This window comes from Cervus elaphus, chromosome 1 (assembly GCF_910594005.1).
Source record: "Cervus elaphus chromosome 1, mCerEla1.1, whole genome shotgun sequence".
In the NCBI taxonomy this organism is placed as follows: Eukaryota; Metazoa; Chordata; class Mammalia; order Artiodactyla; family Cervidae; genus Cervus; species Cervus elaphus.
In genome coordinates, this window is record NC_057815.1 from 42,944,313 (window position 1) to 42,964,343 (window position 20,031).

Here is a 20,031-nt window from a genome sequence, read left to right on the forward strand (position 1 = left end):
AACCCCATTTTCAGTTCGTCCTGGCGGAGGGGCTTGGAGTAGGATGAGAAGGGGCGACAGAGGGTAGATAGACCTGGATACCTTCAGCAGATATTCGGAGATGTTAGGAACATGCACGGCTGCGACCATGAAGTTCACTGGGATCTGATGGAGGATTCAGGCATCTAAACTGAAAAAAAGGGTAGGGGGCGGACTAGAGAGAAACGGGAAAACACCCTCCGAAGAGCCTTAAGGCCTAGGGGTGGAGGGTGGTCCAGGAGAGTCCGAAGGGGAGGGCGAGTGGGGACAGGGTGTGCACGCGGTGGTGGTGGTGGTGGAGAGCCCAGCTGCGGAGATGAACAAAGCGCGCGCTGTGCGGGCGTGGGGGGAGGCGCCGCTCTGGGAAAGGCTGGGTGGGGGGACCTTGGGCTCCAGTCCCACAAGGGCGTCTCCTCCGGCTGGCCAGGCGGACGGGACGGGGGGACGGGGCGGGGACTAGCGGGGTTGGGGGGGGGGGTAGGAAGGCGGGACCCACTTGCTCTCCTCCTACTCAGCGGGCTTCCAGGGAAAAGCAAGAGTGTCCTTCGGAGCCTGGGGCCGCGGCTGCCGAGCTGGGCGAAAGACCCGGTGTGCCCCTCTCCCCTCGAGGTGAGGGCGCTCCCTCCCGCGACGCCTGCGGGTCCCGCTCGCTGCGCGGCTGGGACGGGATAAGAGGAAGTCCCGGGGACCTGGCGAGAGCCCTCAGACCGGCCCTGGGCTGGAAGATCCCGGAAGAAGCCGGTAGGGGAAGAGGGGCGCCGCAGGTGAGTGCGTGGGGACGCGGGGGGCTTTGTGCCGAGCGGGCTCCGCTGCTCTCCCGGGAGCGGCTTGCTCCTGCCCTCCCGAGCCGCTGCCGGCGCCGCCGCCAGAGGGGGCCCTTGCGCTCCGCCCCACCGCGGCCGCCCGCCGCCCGCCGTCCCGGGGGGAACGCGGATCCTTGTCCCAGGACTTTCCTGCGGGCGACTGGGCGACACTCGCGGGGTCTCGTCCGCCGGCTCCTCTCACCTCCCCTCTCCCGCCGACAGAAGGACTGAGAGCCCTGCGCCAGGACAGCGGGGTCCCCTGGGGGCATCTCAGCTGCCGTCCCGGGCTGGGCCGCCTTGATGGGACAGGAAAGGGATACGGAGTCGGGCTCGGAGGCAGTGCTGTCCGGAAGGGACCGCTGGGTGTGTTCAGGGGATGGGTGGCACATCTGGGGCCTCCTGGGCCCTGCCTGGGCCCCGCGTCTTTAGGGGTCCGGGAGGCTGGAGGGGGGGACCGTGGGGGCCGTGAGTCTCCGGCCCTTGCCACGCCCGCACAGTCCAGATTCGACTCCCTTGCGGAGTTCCCCCGTGCCGGGGCTGAGCCAGGTCATCCGGGCTCCTCGGGGAAGGGGAAGCGCGCGGGCGGGGGCGGTGGGGGACTGGGAGGGGCCCCGGGGTTGCCGAGGCTTCCACGGACGCTTCCGCCGAGGCGCGCGCGAGCGGAGGCTGGGCCGGGAGACGCAGCGGCCCGGTGGGGGACCCAGGGCGCCGGGGCGGAGCTGCATTCTGGGCCCGTTAGCTCAGCGGTCCCGGAGGCTCCGGGGACTGACTCATCCGGCCGGTTACACACAAACATAACCCCCCACCACCACCACCACGTCAGGCATCCCACGCGCAGACACACTCGGCACCCCAGCCGACATCACCCACGCACCCTTTCCACCGCGCACGCCACGCGGACACGCCCGTCTCTCTGCCGTGACACGTGTGGGACCCAACACACACCTAGACCTCTACCCACTCCGCGCACACGCCAAGCACCCTCAGCCCTCTCAGGAAGCCCACATCCACACCTGCAGCCCCCGCGCACACGCAGCCCGCGATTCACACACCCACCTGCCGCTCACTCCCATCACACACTCAGTCCGCACACACGAATCCCACGCGCGCGGCCCCCTTCCGCAGCCGCCCGCGGGGAGCCGGCGGTGTCTGGGGGCCGCGCCTTTCCCGGACCGCGCAAACAAGCGGCCCCTTCTCCCGGCCCGGCCAAAGAAAGGCCGCTTGTCCGGCGTCAGCGGCGGGCGGGGCGGCCCAACACTGCAGCCTTGTCCCACCTGGCGGCCCTGGGGAGGGCGGCGAGGGGCAGCAGGGAGCCCTCCGTGCGGAGGCACCCCACCTCCACTCCGCACACAAATAAAATCACAGCCCCAAACTACACTCGCGCCTCGTCCCACCGCCTGCTCCAGCCCTGGCTGCCAGCCTACAGTCTCTGTCTACAGCTGGGTCCCCAGGCCAGCCCTCCGGACCCCTCTTTCACTCCAGAGCCTCACCTCCCGTCCCCACGCCGGTCTCCTCCTCCACGGCCCTGGGTACCTTCGATTGCTCCCCCGTGCCGTCACCCCCTTACCTTGAGCACTCGTCTGTCCCCAGTCTCCCCCATCTCCTTCGTCCCCCAGTCCTTCTTCTTCTGGTCCCTGTCTCTCCTCCCCCCACCCCCCGCCTCCGCCTCCCCTGCGTCCCCCGGACTCCATCCTGTTTCCACCTTCTTCCCCTCCTCCCCATCCTCTGCCCTCAGTCTTCTCTCCCCAGCCCTCCTTTTCCCTCACTCTTCAGTCTCCCTCTTTTATTTTTCTCTGCAAACCCTTCATCTTCCCTCCCGTCCCACCCTTCCGCAGACCCCCGATTTCCCGTCTCGTAAAGTTCTCTGAGGGCTTCCCAGATGGCGCTAGTGGTGAAGAACCTGCCTGCCAATGATAGAGATGTTAAGAGACGTGGGTTCGATCCCGGGTCGGGAAGATCCCCTAGAGGAAGAAATGGAAACCACTCCAGTATTCTTGCCTGGAAAGTCCTGTAGACAGAGGAGCCTGACGGGCTGCAGTCCATGGGATCGCAGAGTCGGACACGACTGAGCGACTAACAGTCAAGTTCTCTGCGTCCTTTCCCCTACGTCCTCCCCGGCCCCTGCCCGGCTCAGGCGCCCCGCCCACTGTGCTCCCGGCCTCAGTTTCCTTCCCTTCCGGCCCCTTCCTCTGCCAGCGGCCCTTCCTCGAGGGCAGACGCGTGCCGAAAGAATCCCAACTCGGCCTCGCTCCTGGGCCGTGCGACGCCTGGACCCTGGGCCGGCCTCCGGCCTTTCTTCTGGGGCCCGATTTGGAGGCTGGACTTCCTCCAATCCCTGTTGGTTCTGGAACTTCCCAGTCTCTCTCCAGGGCCTCCCGCGCCCCTCGTTAAGGGACCGACCGAGTCCCCCGAAGCGGTGACTCCCCCCACGCGGGCAGAGAGCTGGGGTCCAGGTAGGGCAAGGGATCCCCGGTGGTCTGGATGCCCGGGCGTTCGCGCTGGGCCGGGAGGCCGCGGGGCCCGGCGCGGGGTCACCTGCCAGAGCCCTGGCCTCGCCCACGCGGGGCTCTCTAGACATCCAGGCCTCTGCCACCTTGCGCCCAAGGAGGCGGTTGGGCGTCTCAGCTCGCAGTGGGAGACCGCTACCGAGAGCCGGGGCTGACCGCGGCGCTTCCCCAGCCCCTCCTCCCAGAGAGCCGGACACGCACCGCAGCGGCCTTTTTTTGGCAGCGGGCGGGCCGGATTTCCCAGGACCGCGGCGGAGGCCGGAGGGGTGAATCGGCTGGGTATAATTACAGCCCCGGGCAGTGGGCAGCCTGGTGGGACGAAGCAGGTCGGCCGCTGGGGCCGCTGGAGCGCGCCCCGGCACAGCGCGCTTGGCTCTCCCCGCCCGGGGAGCGGCGGGAAGAGAGAGCGCCCCCCGGTGGCGGCTCTCCGGGCAGCGGTGCAGCCCCTGGGTCAGAGCACCGCCCCCGGGCTGGGACGCGTCGGTCTGGTGTATCTCCACTTCACCTGGATTGAGTTTCGGACCTGGAGCCACGGCCTCGCGCCTCCCAGACTCTACATCTTTTCTTATCTTCTCCGTCTCTCCCTACACCTCTCTCCTTATCTCTTCCTGTTCTTTCACCTCCTTATTCCCTTCTCTCCTCTCCTCCAATCACTCTTTTCCCCCATCAACCTCGTTCTTTTACAGGATTTATCGCCACTTAAAATCCGTGGTGTAAATAAGTGAACACACTCATTGCTCCCTTACAGCGTGATGGTGACAAACTTGACAGATGAAGAAACTGAAGCCCAGAAAAGTGAAGTGACTTAAGTTCAGGAAGCTCATACTAGTAATTGGCATATTTACAGTGCTTTGCACTTCACAGTGTCATTTGACATAATATCTGAATCTCTAGGGCTTTCCTTGTGGCTCAGCTGGTAAGGAATCTGCATGTAATGCGGGAGACCTGGGTTCCATCCCTGGGTTGGGAAGATCCCCTGGAGAAGGAAATGGCAACCCACTCCAGTACTCTTGCTTGCAAAATCCCATGGATGGAGAAGCCTGGTAGGCTACAGTCTATGGGGTCGCAAAGAGTCGTGGGACATGACTGAATGACTTCATTTCACTTCACTTCACCCACTCTGGTATTCTTGCCTGGAGAATTCCATGGATTGTATAGTCCATGGGGTTGCAAAGAGTTGGACAGGACTGAGCAACTTTCCCTTTCTGAATTTCTAAGACAATCATCTTTTAAAAAAAAACCAAACTAATAGTTTTATTGAGGAATGATGTTCATACCATAAATTCACTTAAGTGTACATTCAATATTTTTAGTATATTTACAGATCTGGGCAAACCATCATCACAAATAAGTTTTAGAACATTTCTATCATGTCCCCCAAATCTGCCCATTTTTATAGCCCATTAGATGGTCCCTCTGACAGGTCTAATTGGTTCACCTATTCCACCCCTAGCCCCAGGCAAGCAGTAATCCAGACAATATTATTTTTAAATATAAATCATTATTCCAGTTTTATAGAGAATGATTGACACTCAGAGAAGTTAAATAACATGTCTAAGTTTCTCTCAGTTAATAAATAAGAAAGTCAAGATTAGAATTTAAGGCTCTTGCATCCCAGTCTAAAGCTCTTTCCGCTACCCAGTGGTGCCTTTCCTTCACCATTGTTCATTGTTTTGTTTTTCTCACCCCCTCTTTTATATACGCTTATATCCCCAACTCACTGTCTTGCCTCTCCTCCCTCAGAAAGCTGAAGGACTTCCCTCAGTTGAAAGAAGCAGTAGCGCCATCTTTGTCCCTGGAAATTCTCCCCCCCAACCCGCCCCCCGCCAGATCTCCTGGGAAGGTGCCAGGCCGGCTAGCGCCTTGCTGTAGGTTAACGGCCTTTGCCTTCCCTCTTCCCAGGCAGACTTGGGGTGGGCCTTAGGCCCCCGTTCCAGCTTCTCTTCCTCCAGCTTGGGTGGAAATGGTGACGGAGACGATGCATGCCAGGTCCGGAAGGGTGGAAGCTGGGAGGGTAAAATTAGTAACACTATTGCTAAGACCTTTGGGCCCCACTGCCAGGGTCAGACACTCCTTGGAATGCTGGCTCCTGCCCCACTTCCTCTCCAAGTCTCTTAGAAGATGGCTGGAAGAGAAAGTGGAAGGGAACCCTGCCTTCCTGGGTCTCCCTCCCTCCCTGTGATCACACTCTCTTCAGCTTCCCCAGTAACATTGCAGCAGTCAATAGGAAGTTTCTCACCTCAGCAAGTTGGCCAAGGGATGGGCACGTAGGCACAGATTAGAACACAAAGCTCCTTCCTCACAGTTCTCAGGTGCCAACGCTGTGAGCCATGGAGGGAGGGATGGGGAAGGCTCTGGAGCTCTGGAATCTGTTTTACCTCTGGTTCTAAGGACTTCAGCTCCCTACGGTACCAAATCAGGTTGAGAACCCAAGAGTCCTATATTCTCAGTGTTAGTCACCACTGGGGGTTTTATTTTTTATTTTTGCTGATTGTGGGGGTGGGGGTGGGTAAGATGCTTTCTGGGGAGGAGAGGATGCAGGAATTGAGACAGAGATGGCAGTAATCGTGGCATTTCCCCCTCGTGTCTCCTTTAAGAAAACATCCTTCTGAGACCCCTGGGGAAAGAGACGGGGAGAGGCTGTGGAAAGGAGCGCCCGCTCAGCCCTGCCACCTGCCTGGGGCCCCCTGTCTACCAGTGTCCCTGGAGGGGCTGCCTTGAGCTAGCTTTCCTCTCTAAGGTAGATTTTCCCCACCTTCTTATGGCTTCTGATGCCCAAGCGTCCTCAACTGCCAAGGCCTGGGTCCTGGCTGTCAGAGGCAAGAGAGAGATCATATGGTCTGGGCCCTATAGGACTTTTGGGGGGGGCGCTCTGTGTGTGTGTTTGGGGGGGGGGTCAGGGCCGATGTGGTGGGGTAGCATCCACGCTGACCTGTGTTTTGGGTGAAGACGTGGCACCACCCCCTCCCCCCCGCATGGCCCCCACCACCCCCCAAGCTCCTGAACTGCCTCCAGGTCTCCTTCAGCAGGAGCTTGCTGGGAGCCGCCGTGCCATTGCTCCTGCCTTTAGAACACTGCTGCAGAACCCACTCCTTGCTCCTTTCTGCCCTGGCCTCCTCGCCTCACCTGTTTTCTGCTGTGTCCACAGGAGCTCTGGGGCCCCAAGAACATGGACACTCTCAATAGGAACCAGGTGGGCCCTGGATGTAAGACCCCGGCCCTGGTGCAGGTGAGCAAGGTGGGGGCCATGGGGCAAGAGGGCGGTCTGGTGAGGACAGGTCAGCTCCTCTCCTTCCCTGTGGTCCCAGCTCAAGGATGATAGCCACACTACCTCCATGCTCTTCTCCAGGTCCCAAGCCTATTCACAGCTAAGTCTTTAGCTGAATTAGGTTAATTGGTTCACCCAGAAAATACCCTTTGAAAGTCAGGAAGTGGTTTACAGTTCAACTTCGGAGCTGTAGCTGTTTCCGCCCTGCCCTTTCTTGTAATTCAGTTTAACAGGGGCAAGCTGTGGCCAAGTGGATTGCCATGGACAAGTCTACAGGGATGAGTCTTGACTGGTCCCCTCTATAGCAACTGCCCCCCCAACTCTTAGCAAGCACCTCCCAGCTCTCCTTACTTTCTCCTTGTTTCTGTCCTAATAGATAAAAGGGGCAGTTAAACCAAGACGCGAGATAAATCCAGTGGGACGAGTTAGTGGCCTAGATTCAGATCTAATTACAATTTAATGGAATACCGCTCTGCACAAGATTTTGTACACCTACAGAGCCCTTTAGAGAGGGTAGGTGCTGGAGAGAGTGCTGGTGTGACTGGGACTAGGGTGGTATGGTGCCCGCCTGAAATCTCTCATGATGCTCATCCCCTACCTCCACCACCTACAGAAAGGACCCTTGGACCTGATCGAAACAGGCAAAGGGCTGAAAGTGCAGACGGACAAACCCCATCTGGTGAGCCTGGGCAGCGGGCGGCTCAGCACAGCCATCACCCTTCTGCCGCTGGAAGAAGGTGAGTCTGGGGTGCATCCTGCCTGCCACCCCTCCATCCTTACAGACATTCCTGCTTGGGAATCCAGGCATGCATGCAGGGGCCCCTCTTGCTACCTGCTGACAGTGTTCACCTCCCCCAAATGGGAGGCCATGTCACAACACCCCCCCCACCCCGCCCCCCAGCTTGCTTCCCTTGTCTGTGCCTCCCCAGACTAATCTGGCTCCATGACCAGGATTAAAGATCAGCTTAGAAATCAGGAGGAGAGCCCTGAAATAGGAGAACGCATGGCTCTTGGCAACCAGTGTGGCCAAGAAGAAAGGGGACTCCGCTCCAGGGCCATGCCTGGAGAGGGAGAAGGCGCTGGTGGAGCTGGAGAGATGGGCAAGATGGGCCTGGGGCAGACCTCCGAGTCAGGCCCTGGCACAGCCCCCTCCACCTTGCAGCTTCTGCCCTTCCTGTCTCCTCTCCTGGCTGCACTTGTTGCCCGGGTGATACTACATTCCCCACATTCTCCAAATACCAGTCCAGGAGCTCTCTCCCTCCAGGGGCTGGGGAGAGGGGGGGTGTGAGGAGGGCAAGGGTTGCAGGTGGCAGAAGGGAGGGAGAGGAGAGGGGAGGGAGAGCTGGAAGAAAAGATGGGGGAGGCTAGGGAAGGAGAGAAAGGTCCTGGGGAGGGGGGCTTGGGGGGACTAAGGAAATTCTGCAGAAGAAGCTCCTACTAAGTTTGCAGATCCTCTGTGCCCTCTGGGCCTTCCTGTTTCTGGGGCCGAGACAGGCTCCTACCCCTCACTGTCTCCACCAGGCTCAGGGGCCCCACGGGGCGGGCAGTGATTCTCCCTGGAGTAGGAGATGGCAGTCCCACTGTGGCCCTCCCAGCCCCTCCCTGCCTCCTCCACCTGGACCGGCCCTCTGACACTTGCCTCCTGTCTTCAGGGAGGACCGTGATTGGCTCTGCGGCCAGGGACATCTCACTGCAGGGTCCAGGCCTGGCTCCGGAGCACTGCTACATCGAGAACCTGCGGGGCACCCTCACCCTCTACCCCTGCGGCAATGCCTGCACTATTGATGGGCTCCCGGTCCGGCAGCCCACTCGGCTCACTCAGGGTAAGGTCTGACTGCCCTGAAGCCAGGGAGCTTCTGTTTAAAAGCTTGTGTGTGACAGGTGGAGGGGAAGTCTGCTGTTTTGGTTGCCATGGTAACTGCCTGAGTGGCCAAGTTGGGGGTGGGGTGCTCAGGTGCATCTGGATCAGGTGCGTTTCAAAACCCCCGACAGCAACCCTACTTCTCACACTGTGGTGGGAAGAGAGAGAAGAGGTTGCACTGCCTGCTCTCGGAGGACACGGGGAGCTGTGCAGTGGTCGCTAATGGTTGTTAGGGGAGAAGAGCTGGAGCAGCAACGAGGGGAACAATGGCATGGTTCCACAATGCCAAGAGGCAGGTGTTCTAGAAAGCTGTTGAGGTTAGGGAGAGCAGGACAAGGGAGATGGGACAAGGGCAAAAAAATCTGAGGGCACGCTCACTCCTGTTAAAACACTGTTGACGACAGCGTCTGGGTCACGAATGTCCTTACCACTCTGTTTCCCAAAGGAACAGGTCTCTCTGTTGTATAAGGGAGCTCTAAAAACTGGGCCTCCAGTTACTATGGTGATGAGGCAGGTAAGGAAGGGCTTGGCCCAGGTAGCACCCTGATAGACCAGGTGTGTTTGCCCTGGGCATCAGTGTATACAGTGAAGCATCATATTAGGGGGATGTGAAAAGTGGGCTTGGTAGCCGTAAAGGATGGGAGCTTTGGACTAAGCCTGGCTCTAAGTAGGAGGACCAATGCCCTGGCAGTGTTTTCTGGGGACTCTTACCTCTTACTGGGCTTCCCAGATGGCTCAGTGGTAAAGAATGTCCACCTGCCAATGCAAGAGATACCGGAGACGTGGGTTCCATCCCTGGGTCAGGAAGATCCCCTGGAGGAGGAAATGGCAACCCACTCCAGGATTCTTGCCTGAGAAATCCCATGGATGGAGGAGCCTGGTGGGCCACAGTCCATAGGGTCGCAAAGAGTCAGACATGACTGAGCCGCTAAGCACAGGCACACCTCTGACTGGTTGGAAGCTCCTTGGCAGTGGGAATCCCACCCGCTCCACTGTTTCCCTCTCTCCTGCTCTTCACACCCCTGGGGTCTCTCCCTTCAAGGCTGACCCAGAAGACCCAGCCTGCCTGCCCTTGGGGGTGTGTGAGGAGGGGACAGCTGACTCCACCACCAGCAGCAAACAGGCCCGCGTCTCTTCCAGAGGGCCTGTTATCTCTCCCTCTTATCTGACTCCACCTAAGGGGGGGCCCCCATAAATTGGGGGTTTGGCTGTGCTGCCATCTGGCTGCAGACCGTCCTCCTCTTCCATTTCCAAGAGAGCATCTTCCCCAAGATTTGGGTACATGAGAGCGAGACAGCAGAGCAGCAAGGAGAGGCAGGGGCAGCGTTCAGAGAAGGCCGGAGCAAGAGCCCACCCCCAAATCCCTCATGTTCCTGGGCAAGAACACTCTGCCCCTGTGTGCTGTCACGAATGGACGAGGGTGGAGGAACCCATGCTCTGCAGGTCTCTCCCGCCCGGCCTTTCCAGGGCAGCATTTAGCTCTGTGGGAAGAGGGAGGGCCTGGGCTGAGATGGAATTCTCAGGCATTTCCTGTGGCCCAAGTGACCCTCAACTCTTCCCCAGCCAGAAGCCCACCCTGCCAAGTATGTACCCTCCCACTCTCTCCTGACCCTAAACCCCCTTCCCTCTCCCTGCCTCCCACCCCACAGCCGCCTTGTCTAGGCTAGCCTGTCTCAGAAGCTTGGCAGCCTGGGGAGGGGTAGGCAGAGGCACAAAGGAACGGGTGTTCTTCTCCCCAGCACTGCCCCTCCCCTGGGCTCCAGGAGCTGAGGGTTTCCTTGTCTCATCTCTGGAGCAAGGCCCCAAGCCCAGCCCTGCCTGGCCCCACTCCGGACATTCTTGGGAGTGCGTTTCCCTGGAAACTGGGTGGCTCGGGGTGCAAGTGCTATCTCTGTGTGTCTGTGTGACTGGAGTGTGTTTATGTGTCTCCGGATGTGTTTGTGACTCTGGACTTGTGTATCTCTGTGTTTGTGTATTTCCTTGTGTTTATGGATCACAGTGTTCAAGTAGGGGGCAGGGTGAACTCAGGGCTGGTGGTACCAAACCGTCCACGGGTGTGCTCCTGTGAAGACAGGAGAACTCACTGACCACCGGCCTATCTGTGGGCATATGTGCAAGAGAACCATTTTCCCTGTCTTGTTCCCTGATCCAGTCTTGGTGTGTGTGGGGGACCCCCTCTTTGAAAAACCAGAGGACTACCCTAGAAATAACAAGGAGCCCTCTCTGGCTGGGCTGGTCCTTGGCTGCATCATTCTGGGCACTGTGCCCAGCCATAGGCAACTTGGAGAGGCACACGTCATAACGAGGAGAGTGGCAGTGACAGGCTCTTCGAGCAGGAATATGCCTGGGCCAGGGGCGGGGTGGGGGGGAAGCTGGCAGAAAACAGATGCCAACGACAACTTGAGCGAAAGCTATGGCCGTGGGGCCCTGATGGGAGGGAACTGGGAAGATCCTGCTTCCAGTCTTGTCCCCAGGTACCTTGGGACATCCCAGGCGGCCCTCTCTCTACAGAGCAAGAGGTGGATGGAGCTGGGAAGAGGACCAAGGAAATGAGGAGGAATCTCAATCTGGGTCAAGGCTGCCCCACCCTGAGACCACAGTGCCAGACCACATGAAAGATCCGGGAGGAGACCCAGTAGGGAAGGACCCAGAAAGCCACGCAGCTCGGGGCCCAGGCTGTCTAGACAGAAGGTCCCCTACCCTCTCGGAGCCATTCGCTGCCAGCCCCTGCCTTTGAGCCTCCTCCGAGTCTCCTTCGCTCCCCAGGCCCCTTGCTGGTGGGTAGGGGCTTCTGGGAGGGCCAGCCAGGAGGCTCCCTGGAATGGGGCTGGAGCCAGGATTCCTGAGTAACACAGCTGCCTCCCTCTGGGATCCAGGACGATGGACCGCTTCCTCTTCCACCCAGCTGTCAGTTAGCCCTTCTGTGAAATGGGAGGGAAGCCTCGGCTGTCCTCTGTGATGAGACTGATAAAGATCTCGACTGATAAAACTCAAAGGAAGGAGAGAAAAAGCAAAAGCTCCTAGCTCCCCACTTGTGTGTGCCTGCCTGCTGCCCTGCTTCTCCCTGGCAGTGTCCTCTGGGTCTGTCTGGGTCTGTCCAGCTGGCCGTCACAGTTTCCAGACCGATGAATCACATTTCCTGAGAAGGTTTTTTTAAGCCTCCCCCTATTTTGCATTTGACCCTATATGGTTTTCCTTTTTCCTTCAGAAGGGGAATGAGCTGCCTGTGCACATGTGAGTGTGTGCATGCGTGTACATGCATGTGTGTGTGTGTGTGTGTGTATGTGTGTATGTGTGTGTGTAGTATGGCAGTGTGGGTAGGTGTTCAGCGAGGGTGGAAAAATTGATTGTTTCTCTAAGGAGGTTGACTTTTTTTTTTAAGTCATGGAAGGAAATGGCTTTTTAAAAATATTTCTTTATTGGGACTTCCCTTGTGGTCTGGTGGCTAAAACTTTGTGCAGGGGTCTGGGGTTTGATCCCTGGTCAGAGAACTAGATCCGGTGTGCTGCAACTAACACCTGGTGCAGTCAAATAAATAAATAAAAATATTTTAAAAATATTTATTTATGTGGCTACTAATGGCAACCCACTCCAGTACTCTTGTCTGAAAAATCCCATGGACGGAGAAGCCTGGTAGCCTACAGTCCATGGGGTCTCAAAGAGTCGGACACGACTGACTTCACTTCACTTTCACTCCAGGTCTTAGTTGCTGCATTCGGAATCTAGTCCCCTGACCAGGGATTGAACCTAGGCCCCCTGCATTGGGAATGTGGTGTCTTAGCCACTGGACCACCAGGGAAGTCCCAGGAGGTGGACTTTTGATTTCAGAGTCTCTCTAAGGCTGAGTGAAGGGCTATCAGTGGCTGAGTGAGTGTGGAACCAAGAGAGGGACTGGTGTCTGAGGGGTTGTGTGCTGGAGAATAAATGTGTATGAGACATATTAACTGGGGTGTCTGTGTGATTCAGAGCGTGAGTGGTGTCTGGCTGGGCAGGTGTTGGTGTGTATTTGAGAGAAGTGTGTGGGACTGTGTGAGCTCTGAGCGTACAGAGGACGTCTGAGAGAACACAGCACGTGCCTTAAGGTTCTGGTGTCCAGAGGCCAGGTCCTGGAATGTGAGGAATTTTCTGGGACTGAGGCTGGGTGGTGAGTACCTGCCTGGCCCAGAACCTCAGCATGGTCCCAGGGTCTTCAGAGGTGGGTGGCACTCTTTCCAGATGGGAAGGTACCTCCTTGGGGTGGGCCAGCTCTGCTGGAGCTCTTTGCACACTTGGTTGTGGTTGGGAAGGGGTGAGTTGGCTTCTGGAACCCAAGGAAATAGGCTAACTTGGAAGAGCCAGTGCCTGGGTCCAGTTTGGGTCATGGGGTAAGGTGAACTGCTGGGAGTGTGGGGAGTGGGGGCCAGAGGGGCAGAGGAAGAGGTGTATAGTGTGGAGACAGGAGCTAGACTCAAGACTGTTCACAGAGCCCTGCCTCGCCCTGAACTCCCACTTGTCACAGTGGTAGACTGAGGGCCACAGCTGGACCCAGTGACCCGGCTGGATTCCTGGGACTTTCACTCTTCTCTCTAATATATTGTGTACCCCATGGTCTGCAGCACGCCATAATTCCCTGTCCTTCACTATCTCCCGGAGTCTGCTCAAACTCATGTCCATCCAGTCGATGAGCCATCCAACCATCTCATCCTCTGTTGCCCCCTTCTCCTCCTGCCCTCCATCTTTCCCAGCATCGGGGTCTTTTCCAGGGAGTCAGCTCTTTACATCAGGTGGTCAGAGTACTGGAGCTTCAGCATCAGTCCTTCCACTGGGTATTCAGGGTTGATTTCCTTTAGGATTGACTGGCTTGCGGCTTCTCTCTAATACATGGAGCCGTGGAATGTCAGAGCTTAACCTCTGCTGTCACGGAGGCCAGCCTGCCCACGCTGACCTGGGGGCTGGCCTGGCCCCTGCCCGGCGTCTGGTGACTTCTCACCGCAGAGGGCTCTCAGTGAGACCCCCGCTTCTCCTCACTTCTGCCTCCTGGCTGCTCACCCTCTGGCCTCTGTGTCTGTCCCTCCCCTTTCCTTCTCTCTGTCCTCCCGCGCGAACGCTTCCTCCCCGCCGCACGTCTGCCCCTGCCCCGGGCTGCGGGACCCCGGGCGGGCTCGGTCGGCGCGTCCCCCGCCGCGCCCCGCCCCGCGCCCTCCATCCCGCTCCCCTCCGCTCCTCCATCACTTCCTCTTCCCCTCCTCCTCTCCTTTGTCCCTCCCTCCTGGCTCCCTTCCCCCGCCGCCGGTGGCCGGCCCGCCCCTCCCCGGGCATTGGTGGCTGCTCGCCGCCTCGCTGCCTCGCCGCTCCGAGCCGGGAGCCGGCGGCGGGAGGTCGGCCCGCCCCCTCAAAGGCCCGGGGCGGGCCGGGGACCTGCAGGGCCGGGCCAGCGGGGGCGAGCCGTGCGGAGGTCCGAATTCGGTGGTGAGTCCTCAGCCCCCCGGCCGCCGCAGCCCCGGCAGCCCGGCGCGGAGCCGCTCGGGCTGGGAGGGGCGTGGAGGGGGTGGGGAGGCCTGCCAGGAGCGGGATCGGGTCCCCGGCCGCACTTTGGGAGCCTGAGGCTGCGAGACTCGGGTGTGTGTGTGTGAGAGAGAGAGAGAGAGAGAGCGAGCGAGCCCTGAACGTATCCAAGTGGGGCGTCTGGGTTCGGGGCCACTCCTCAGCGGGGCAGACTTCACCTTTCCCAACCCGCGCTCGGTGGTCCCCTCCGTGGGACCTGCCTCTCCACGGGGTAGAGGGTTCCCGGTTAGGACTAGGGGAGCCTGGCTTATGGCGAAGAGGGGTCTCTGATGGAAGGAGCCAAGGCCCTTTCTCCCGTCTTCCCCACACCCAGCCTCCTTTCGGTCAGTTCATTCTGTTTGTGTGGCCAGCAGGGCATTGACTGTCGCTCTGAGTGTGTGAGCCTGCTTGTCTCTGGGTGAGTCTGTGTGTTTCTGAGTGTGTAGGTGTGTTTGTGTGCAGCGTGCATCTCTCAGAGAAAGGACTCACCCTCTCCTTGGCCCCGTTTTTTCCCCTCCAGATGTGCAGCTCCTTTACCCACCTGCACACAGCTGGGCCTTGAGCCCTTTTGGGGAGGGGGGACAGGAACACAACTTTGCCTGGATGAGGAGGGGTTCTGGGGTTTCCTGCGTGGGCTGACCTTTGGCGGTGCCAGGCAGGAGTGAGCAGAGAGGAGGTTTCTTCCCAGAAACAGGCTGGCCAGGCCCCTGGAGGCACGGGACAAGAGTAGGGGCAATGCCTGGGGCCCCTGAGTGCAAATAGAAAGTTAATTTGGGCAGGAGCTGGGCTACAATCAGTCCTGCTGCCCTCCTGCCCGCTCTATTAATACAGATCCAGCTCTGCTGCCTGGCATCACCTATTTATAGCCCGGGAGGCAGCATGGCCACACCCCTTGTATAGAGGAGGGTGAGGGGCAGAGGAGGGGACAGGGGACTCACAGCTAGAGGAGCCAGAGCTGAGGGTTCCTACCTGCCTACAGCCTCCTTGGGTGGGCCTGGCACTGATGGGCTGGAATCTACCCAGACTCCCCAGTCCTTCCCAGTCTGGACTGTGTGGTCAGGCTCCTGAGCTGCCCCCCTCTACCCCCCCCCCCAGCCCCCCAGTCAACCTAGGGTTGAGTAGGTCTGTCTAGACCCTGTGAACTCATCATTAATTAGCTTGTTAAATGGCTGGAAGGAGGGGGATGGGAATGGCAGGGTTCTGTCTGAAACAGCTGTGGTTGTAATTAGGTGGACGGTGTGGCTGGCTAATATTTATTCCGGTTATAATCACTCTGTGATCAGCTCCTCTGATTGGTGGCTTGGCAGGGAAGGCTCCCTCCTTTCCTAACCACCCATCAGCCTTTAGAATTGTTTGTGCCCGCCTGCCTGGGAGGGCCGGTGGGTATACCAATGTAGTGGGTGGTTTTGTCTACTATGTTATCTGCTGTGGGCTTCTCAGACTGCCAGCCCCCCATCCATGGCAATATCCAGGGTTCCCCCCAACAGGCTGCTGAGCTTCTCAGTGGGGGGCCTGCCAAGGTACCCCACGTGGCCCGGGATGCCCCATGCCCCTGTGGCCTACCTGAGTTGAACTGTCTCAGCGTCCAGGAATGTAGAATTCCTTGCCAGTCTTAGCTCAGACTGGCATGAAGCTTGGGGTGCCAGGTGGCAGCAGGTTGGGTAGACAGGAGCCTGGGGCCAGGGGCCAAGGATGTGGACAGATTGGAAGGGTGGGTGGTAGAGAGCACAGGTCTCTGTTTTCTCCCAACGGAGCATCTTCTTCGCTCCAGCCCCTGGTGTGGCGGGAAGAGGAATTCTGCCAGACAGGCTTAGGTGCTGTGGGCACACCTGTCGCCGTGCACACTCCCAGTGCCCCTGGCTACGTTTTCTGACTCCCCTATGCCCTCCCCCTTCTATGCACTCGCACTTCCTGGGCAGGACTGGGCTTGTGTCTACTGCCTGGGAATGTGCTTGGCTGAGGCTGGGCCCATTGGCCTAGGCTTGGCTACACTGCAGGAGAGTCCATGGAGCGGAACAATGTCAGGCCACAGAATGCTTCGACAGGGAGAAAGAGGGTAGCAGTCGCTCTCGACGGTCAGAAAGGGTGGCCGGGGCACCTGACGGATCCATGGTGTGTTTCCCCGTCTCCTATCTCAGAGCTTGTTTGTGATCCTGGAAGTCAGATCTCGAACTGACCCTTCCACCCAAGGGGCAGATAGATGGATCACGAGTCCAGGTTGGGTTGGGGCACGTGGGGGTCTGTGTTCTCTGGAGAACCTTCTCCATTGACAGAGCACTGGCATACACTGTCTCTTTTAACTCTGCAAGGCAGTGGTATTGTCCTCATTTTTCTGCTGAGAGAATTAGACTCAGGGAGGTGAAATGACTTTCCCCGAAGATCTCACAGGTGGTAATGAAGGACTAGGACTTACAAGCCAGGGCTCTTTCCATTCGGCCGTGTGCTGTGGGGCCGTGTGCTGTGGAGCCGGGCTGGGGCCTCAGGCACGGGCTGAGTCAGGGGTGGACCATGTGGCCGCTGGGAGTGCAGGTGGGGATGGCTCTTCGGAGTCTGGGGTGAGCCTGCCGGTGCTGCGGGTGGAAGGCTGCCTCAGCCTTGCCCTGCCCTGCCCTGCCCCTCTGAGCGTGTGCTTTCTCTGCAGGCTGCATGTTGTGCCTGGGTCAGTCCACCTTCCTCCGCTTTAACCACCCAGCTGAAGCCAAGTGGATGAAGAGCATGATCCCGGCAGGGGGCCGGGCCCCTGGCCCCCACTACGGTCCTGGCCCAGGTAGGTACCCAGTTGGGGCAGGTGGCTGGTTTGGTGGCACCCCGTGGACAGTCCTCCCCCCTGCCCACTCCAGCCATACGTGTAGTGTCAGGGTGGGACAGTACTCATGATCTGGGCTTGCTGCCACCTGCCATGGGCCACTGGGGGAGAGTGCCAGGCAGTCTGGCCACGGGGAGAGATCCAAGAAGCGCTGCTTGGCTGGAACTAGGGAGAATCACGTGCCTGAGGGATGGGGGTGCTCTGCCAGCCTGTGTCCCACTGCCCTGGACGGTGCCACCTCAGTGTCCGGGACCCTGACCCTCTTATGTCACCACCAGGGATCCTCACCCTTGAGGGTGGCCTGAGGGGGCAGAAGGAAGCATCAGACTGAGATGCTGTAAGCTCGAGGCAGTGGGGCCCCACCTGCTTGTGATCGTGTCTTTGGGCTCTGCCCCGCCCCCAGGCCATGCCAGGCCATGCCAGCTGATGACTCAGTGGGGCAGCTGCACTTTGTGTGTGAATTACTGATCCCTAGAGGAGAGTCGGTGATTGTCCCAGGGAACCAGCACAGCCCCCGCCTCAGCCCAGCTGCCTTGGGGGTGGGGTGCAGACCAGGAGGCTGCCCTAGGCCTGCCACCCCAGCCTTTGCACAGGCTTGCAGATGGCTGTGGGGTGACAGGGGTCATCATGGTACTGGGACAGGTGGACGTGTGTGTCAGGTACATCGAGCGGGCTGGCATCAGTGGTTTCAATGGATTGCCTGGGGATCTGAGGAAAGATCATGGTCACTGGGATCACCGGTATCCATGGCAACCCCTCTGCCTTGGTCCCACACAGTCCCCATAATTTTGGACCAGACTCAGGCTTACAGAGGCTTTCCCTTCTCCTCCGCCTCCTGTATACTAGACTCTTGGGAGCTCAGAAGCCTGGGTTTCCAGTCCACTCCCTGGGTAGCTCTACCCTACCTTAAATTATCATGCCACTCTCTCAGCTGTTTGGGGCAGTGGTTCCAGAGACTCCTGCTTGGTTGATGAGGGCTGGGGCAGGACAAAAGCAGGCTCCTGCTGGCGTGGCTTAATGGTCTAATTGGAGGCCCTGAGCTGCACCTAGTTGCTAACCAGCCTGGCTTTCAGGAACTGGCCTTCAGGGCCAGGCCCCTCCCTTGCCTCTGATTGGATAAAGTGCTACTGTACACACTGTCACCCAGCCCTGGAGGCTATGTATGTGTGTGTTTTTTTTTTCCTGGGTCTCTGCTGCGTGTTGGGAGGCGCTAATGTCCTAATAAACGGGGACCCCTTGGAACTTCTGGCCTGCTCCCTAGCATGGCCCCCTGCTCTTTGTAAAATGCGTGCCTGCCCTTTCTGAAGGAGAGGTCAAGGAGGTTGGGGAAACCAAGGCAGGGAGGAACCTAGAGGTGCCCATCACTGTTGCCAGCTCTGTCCTAAGTCATAAAATGTTAGAGCCAGAGGAGCATTCTTCCTGTACAGAAGGCAAAACCAAGAGCAGGCGACTTGGGGAAGGTGGTGCAGCAGCAGGTCAGGGGCAGAGCTGGCCCCAGGACTGAGAACTGCCGGCTGGTTTTCCAGGGCCCTGGCAGCCCCGCCCTGCTAGCAGGAGGTGGGGAGCTCCGGCTCTTGTGTATATGCAGCTCCCTAGGGCCCAGGAGGTGAAGATGGGGCCTGAGGCTGTTTGCATTTCCCTTCACAGAATCCGAAAGCCTGGTGAACGGGAACCACACCCCTCAGCCTGCAACCCGGGGACCCTCCGCCTGTGGCAGCCACAGTTCCCTGGTGAGCTCTATTGAGAAGGACCTGCAGGAAATCATGGACTCCCTGGTGCTAGAGGAGCCTGGAGCTGCTGGCAAGAAGCCTGCCGCCACATCCCCACTGTCACCAATGGCCAATGGCGGGCGCTACCTGCTGTCCCCCCCAACCAGCCCCGGCGCCATGTCTGTGGGCTCCAGCTATGAGAACACCTCTCCGGCCTTCTCTCCACTCTCCTCGCCAGCCAGCAGTGGGAGCTGTGCCAGCCACTCACCCAGCGGGCAGGAACCAGCACCTTCCCTGCCCCCCCTGGTGCCCGCCCGGTCCTCCAGCTACCATCTGGCCCTGCAGCCCCCACAGTCCCGACCGAGCGGCGCTCGCCCCTCCGAGAGCCCCCGGCTGGGCAGGAAGGGGGGTCACGAGAGGCCTCCCAGCCCTGGTCTCCGAGGTCTGCTGACAGACAGCCCTGCAGCTACTGTCCTGGCCGAGGCCCGCAGAGCCACCGAGAGCCCCCGGCCGGGTGGGCAGCTGCCCGTGGTGGCGATCAGCCTTAGTGAATACCCTGCTTCCGGTGCCCGGGGCCCGCCCACCAGCATTCCCGGCAGCCCCAAGTTCCAGCCGCCAGTCCCTGCACCCCGAAATAAGATTGGCACGCTCCAGGACCGCCCTCCCAGCCCTTTCCGGGAGCCGCCAGGCGCTGAGCGGGTGCTGACCACCAGCCCCTCACGCCAGCTGGTGGGCCGAACATTTTCGGATGGCTCAGCCACCCGCACCCTGCAGCCTCCAGAGAGCCCCCGCCTTGGCCGGCGGGGCCTGGACAGCATGAGAGAACTGCCTCCCTTGAGCCCATCTCTGTCCCGCAGGGCTCTCTCCCCCATGCCCGCCCGGACCGCCCCAGATCCCAAACTAACCAGGGACGTGGCAGAGAGCCCCCGCTCCCGGCGCTGGGCAGCCCACGGGGCTTCACCGGAGGACTTCTCCCTGACACTGGGGGCCCGGGGCCGTAGGACACGGAGCCCCTCGCCCACACTCGGGGAGTCCCTAGCACCCCGCAAGGGCAGCTTCAGCGGCAGACTGAGCCCAGCTTACAGTCTGGGCTCCTTGACAGGGGCTTCACCCCGCCAGAGCCCCCGCGCCCAGAGGAAGCTCTCCAGCGGGGACCTGCGGGTGCCCATCACCCGGGAGCGGAAAAACAGCATCACGGAGATCAGTGACAATGAGGATGACCTCCTGGAGTACCACCGGCGGCAGCGCCAAGAGCGGCTTCGGGAGCAGGAGATGGAGAGGCTGGTGAGCCATGCCAGGGAGGCTGCGGGCATCACGACAGGCGCTCTGCCAGGGTGTGGGTGGGCCAGCTGGCAAGGAGGGAGGGGCGCGTGGACAGAGCCTGGGCTTCCCAGGCTTCTCCACTTCCAGGGTACACCACAGTGACCTGGATGCCAAGGCTCTGGTCCCCTGAAGCCCTTCCTTTGAAGTCTCGAAGGCCTTATTTCAAATGCATGCTAACTTTGCATTTATTCTGTAACACAGTGTTTGTTTTCA

At 59.6% G+C, this 20,031-nt stretch overlaps 2 protein-coding genes across 13 annotated transcripts in view; both read left to right on the forward strand.

Annotated features, from left to right (window-relative positions):
* The first annotated feature begins 334 nt into the window (after positions 1 to 334).
* Positions 335 to 6,468, forward strand: LOC122701734 (collagen alpha-1(I) chain-like). Its single transcript, XM_043914994.1, has 4 exons — positions 335 to 392; positions 628 to 710; positions 764 to 1,184; positions 5,926 to 6,468. Exons 1-4 carry the CDS (start codon positions 335 to 337, stop codon positions 6,273 to 6,275), a joined length of 912 nt encoding a protein of 303 aa, XP_043770929.1. The 3' UTR covers positions 6,276 to 6,468.
* Positions 514 to 20,031, forward strand: part of PHLDB1 (pleckstrin homology like domain family B member 1) — a 47,832-nt gene continuing 28,314 nt past the window's right edge. For 4 of the 12 annotated variants that reach the window (XM_043900688.1, XM_043900703.1, XM_043900681.1 and 1 more), the window contains exons 1-6: positions 516 to 782; positions 6,477 to 6,557; positions 7,210 to 7,333; positions 8,249 to 8,419; positions 16,622 to 16,747; positions 18,434 to 19,779. In XM_043900688.1, coding sequence (XP_043756623.1) covers positions 6,498 to 6,557; positions 7,210 to 7,333; positions 8,249 to 8,419; positions 16,622 to 16,747; positions 18,434 to 19,779 — 1,827 coding nt within the window. In that variant the 5' untranslated portion in view covers positions 516 to 782; positions 6,477 to 6,497. Of the gene's footprint in view, positions 783 to 6,476; positions 6,558 to 7,209; positions 7,334 to 8,248; positions 8,420 to 16,621; positions 16,748 to 18,433; positions 19,780 to 20,031 lie in introns of all 12 variants that reach the window. The other 8 variants (XM_043900647.1, XM_043900652.1, XM_043900664.1 and 5 more) reach the window with 3 other exon arrangements.

Bases quoted from the DNA above. Each gene is read 5' to 3' on its own strand.
- LOC122701734 (XM_043914994.1), top strand. From the start codon at position 335: ATGAACAAAGCGCGCGCTGTGCGGGCGTGGGGGGAGGCGCCGCTCTGG. The intron at 393-627 runs GTGGGGGGACCT...TCTCCCCTCGAG, and splicing joins GCCGCTCTGGGAAAGGCTGG to GTGAGGGCGCTCCCTCCCGC. The intron at 711-763 runs GCGAGAGCCCTC...AGAAGCCGGTAG, and splicing joins GAGGAAGTCCCGGGGACCTG to GGGAAGAGGGGCGCCGCAGG.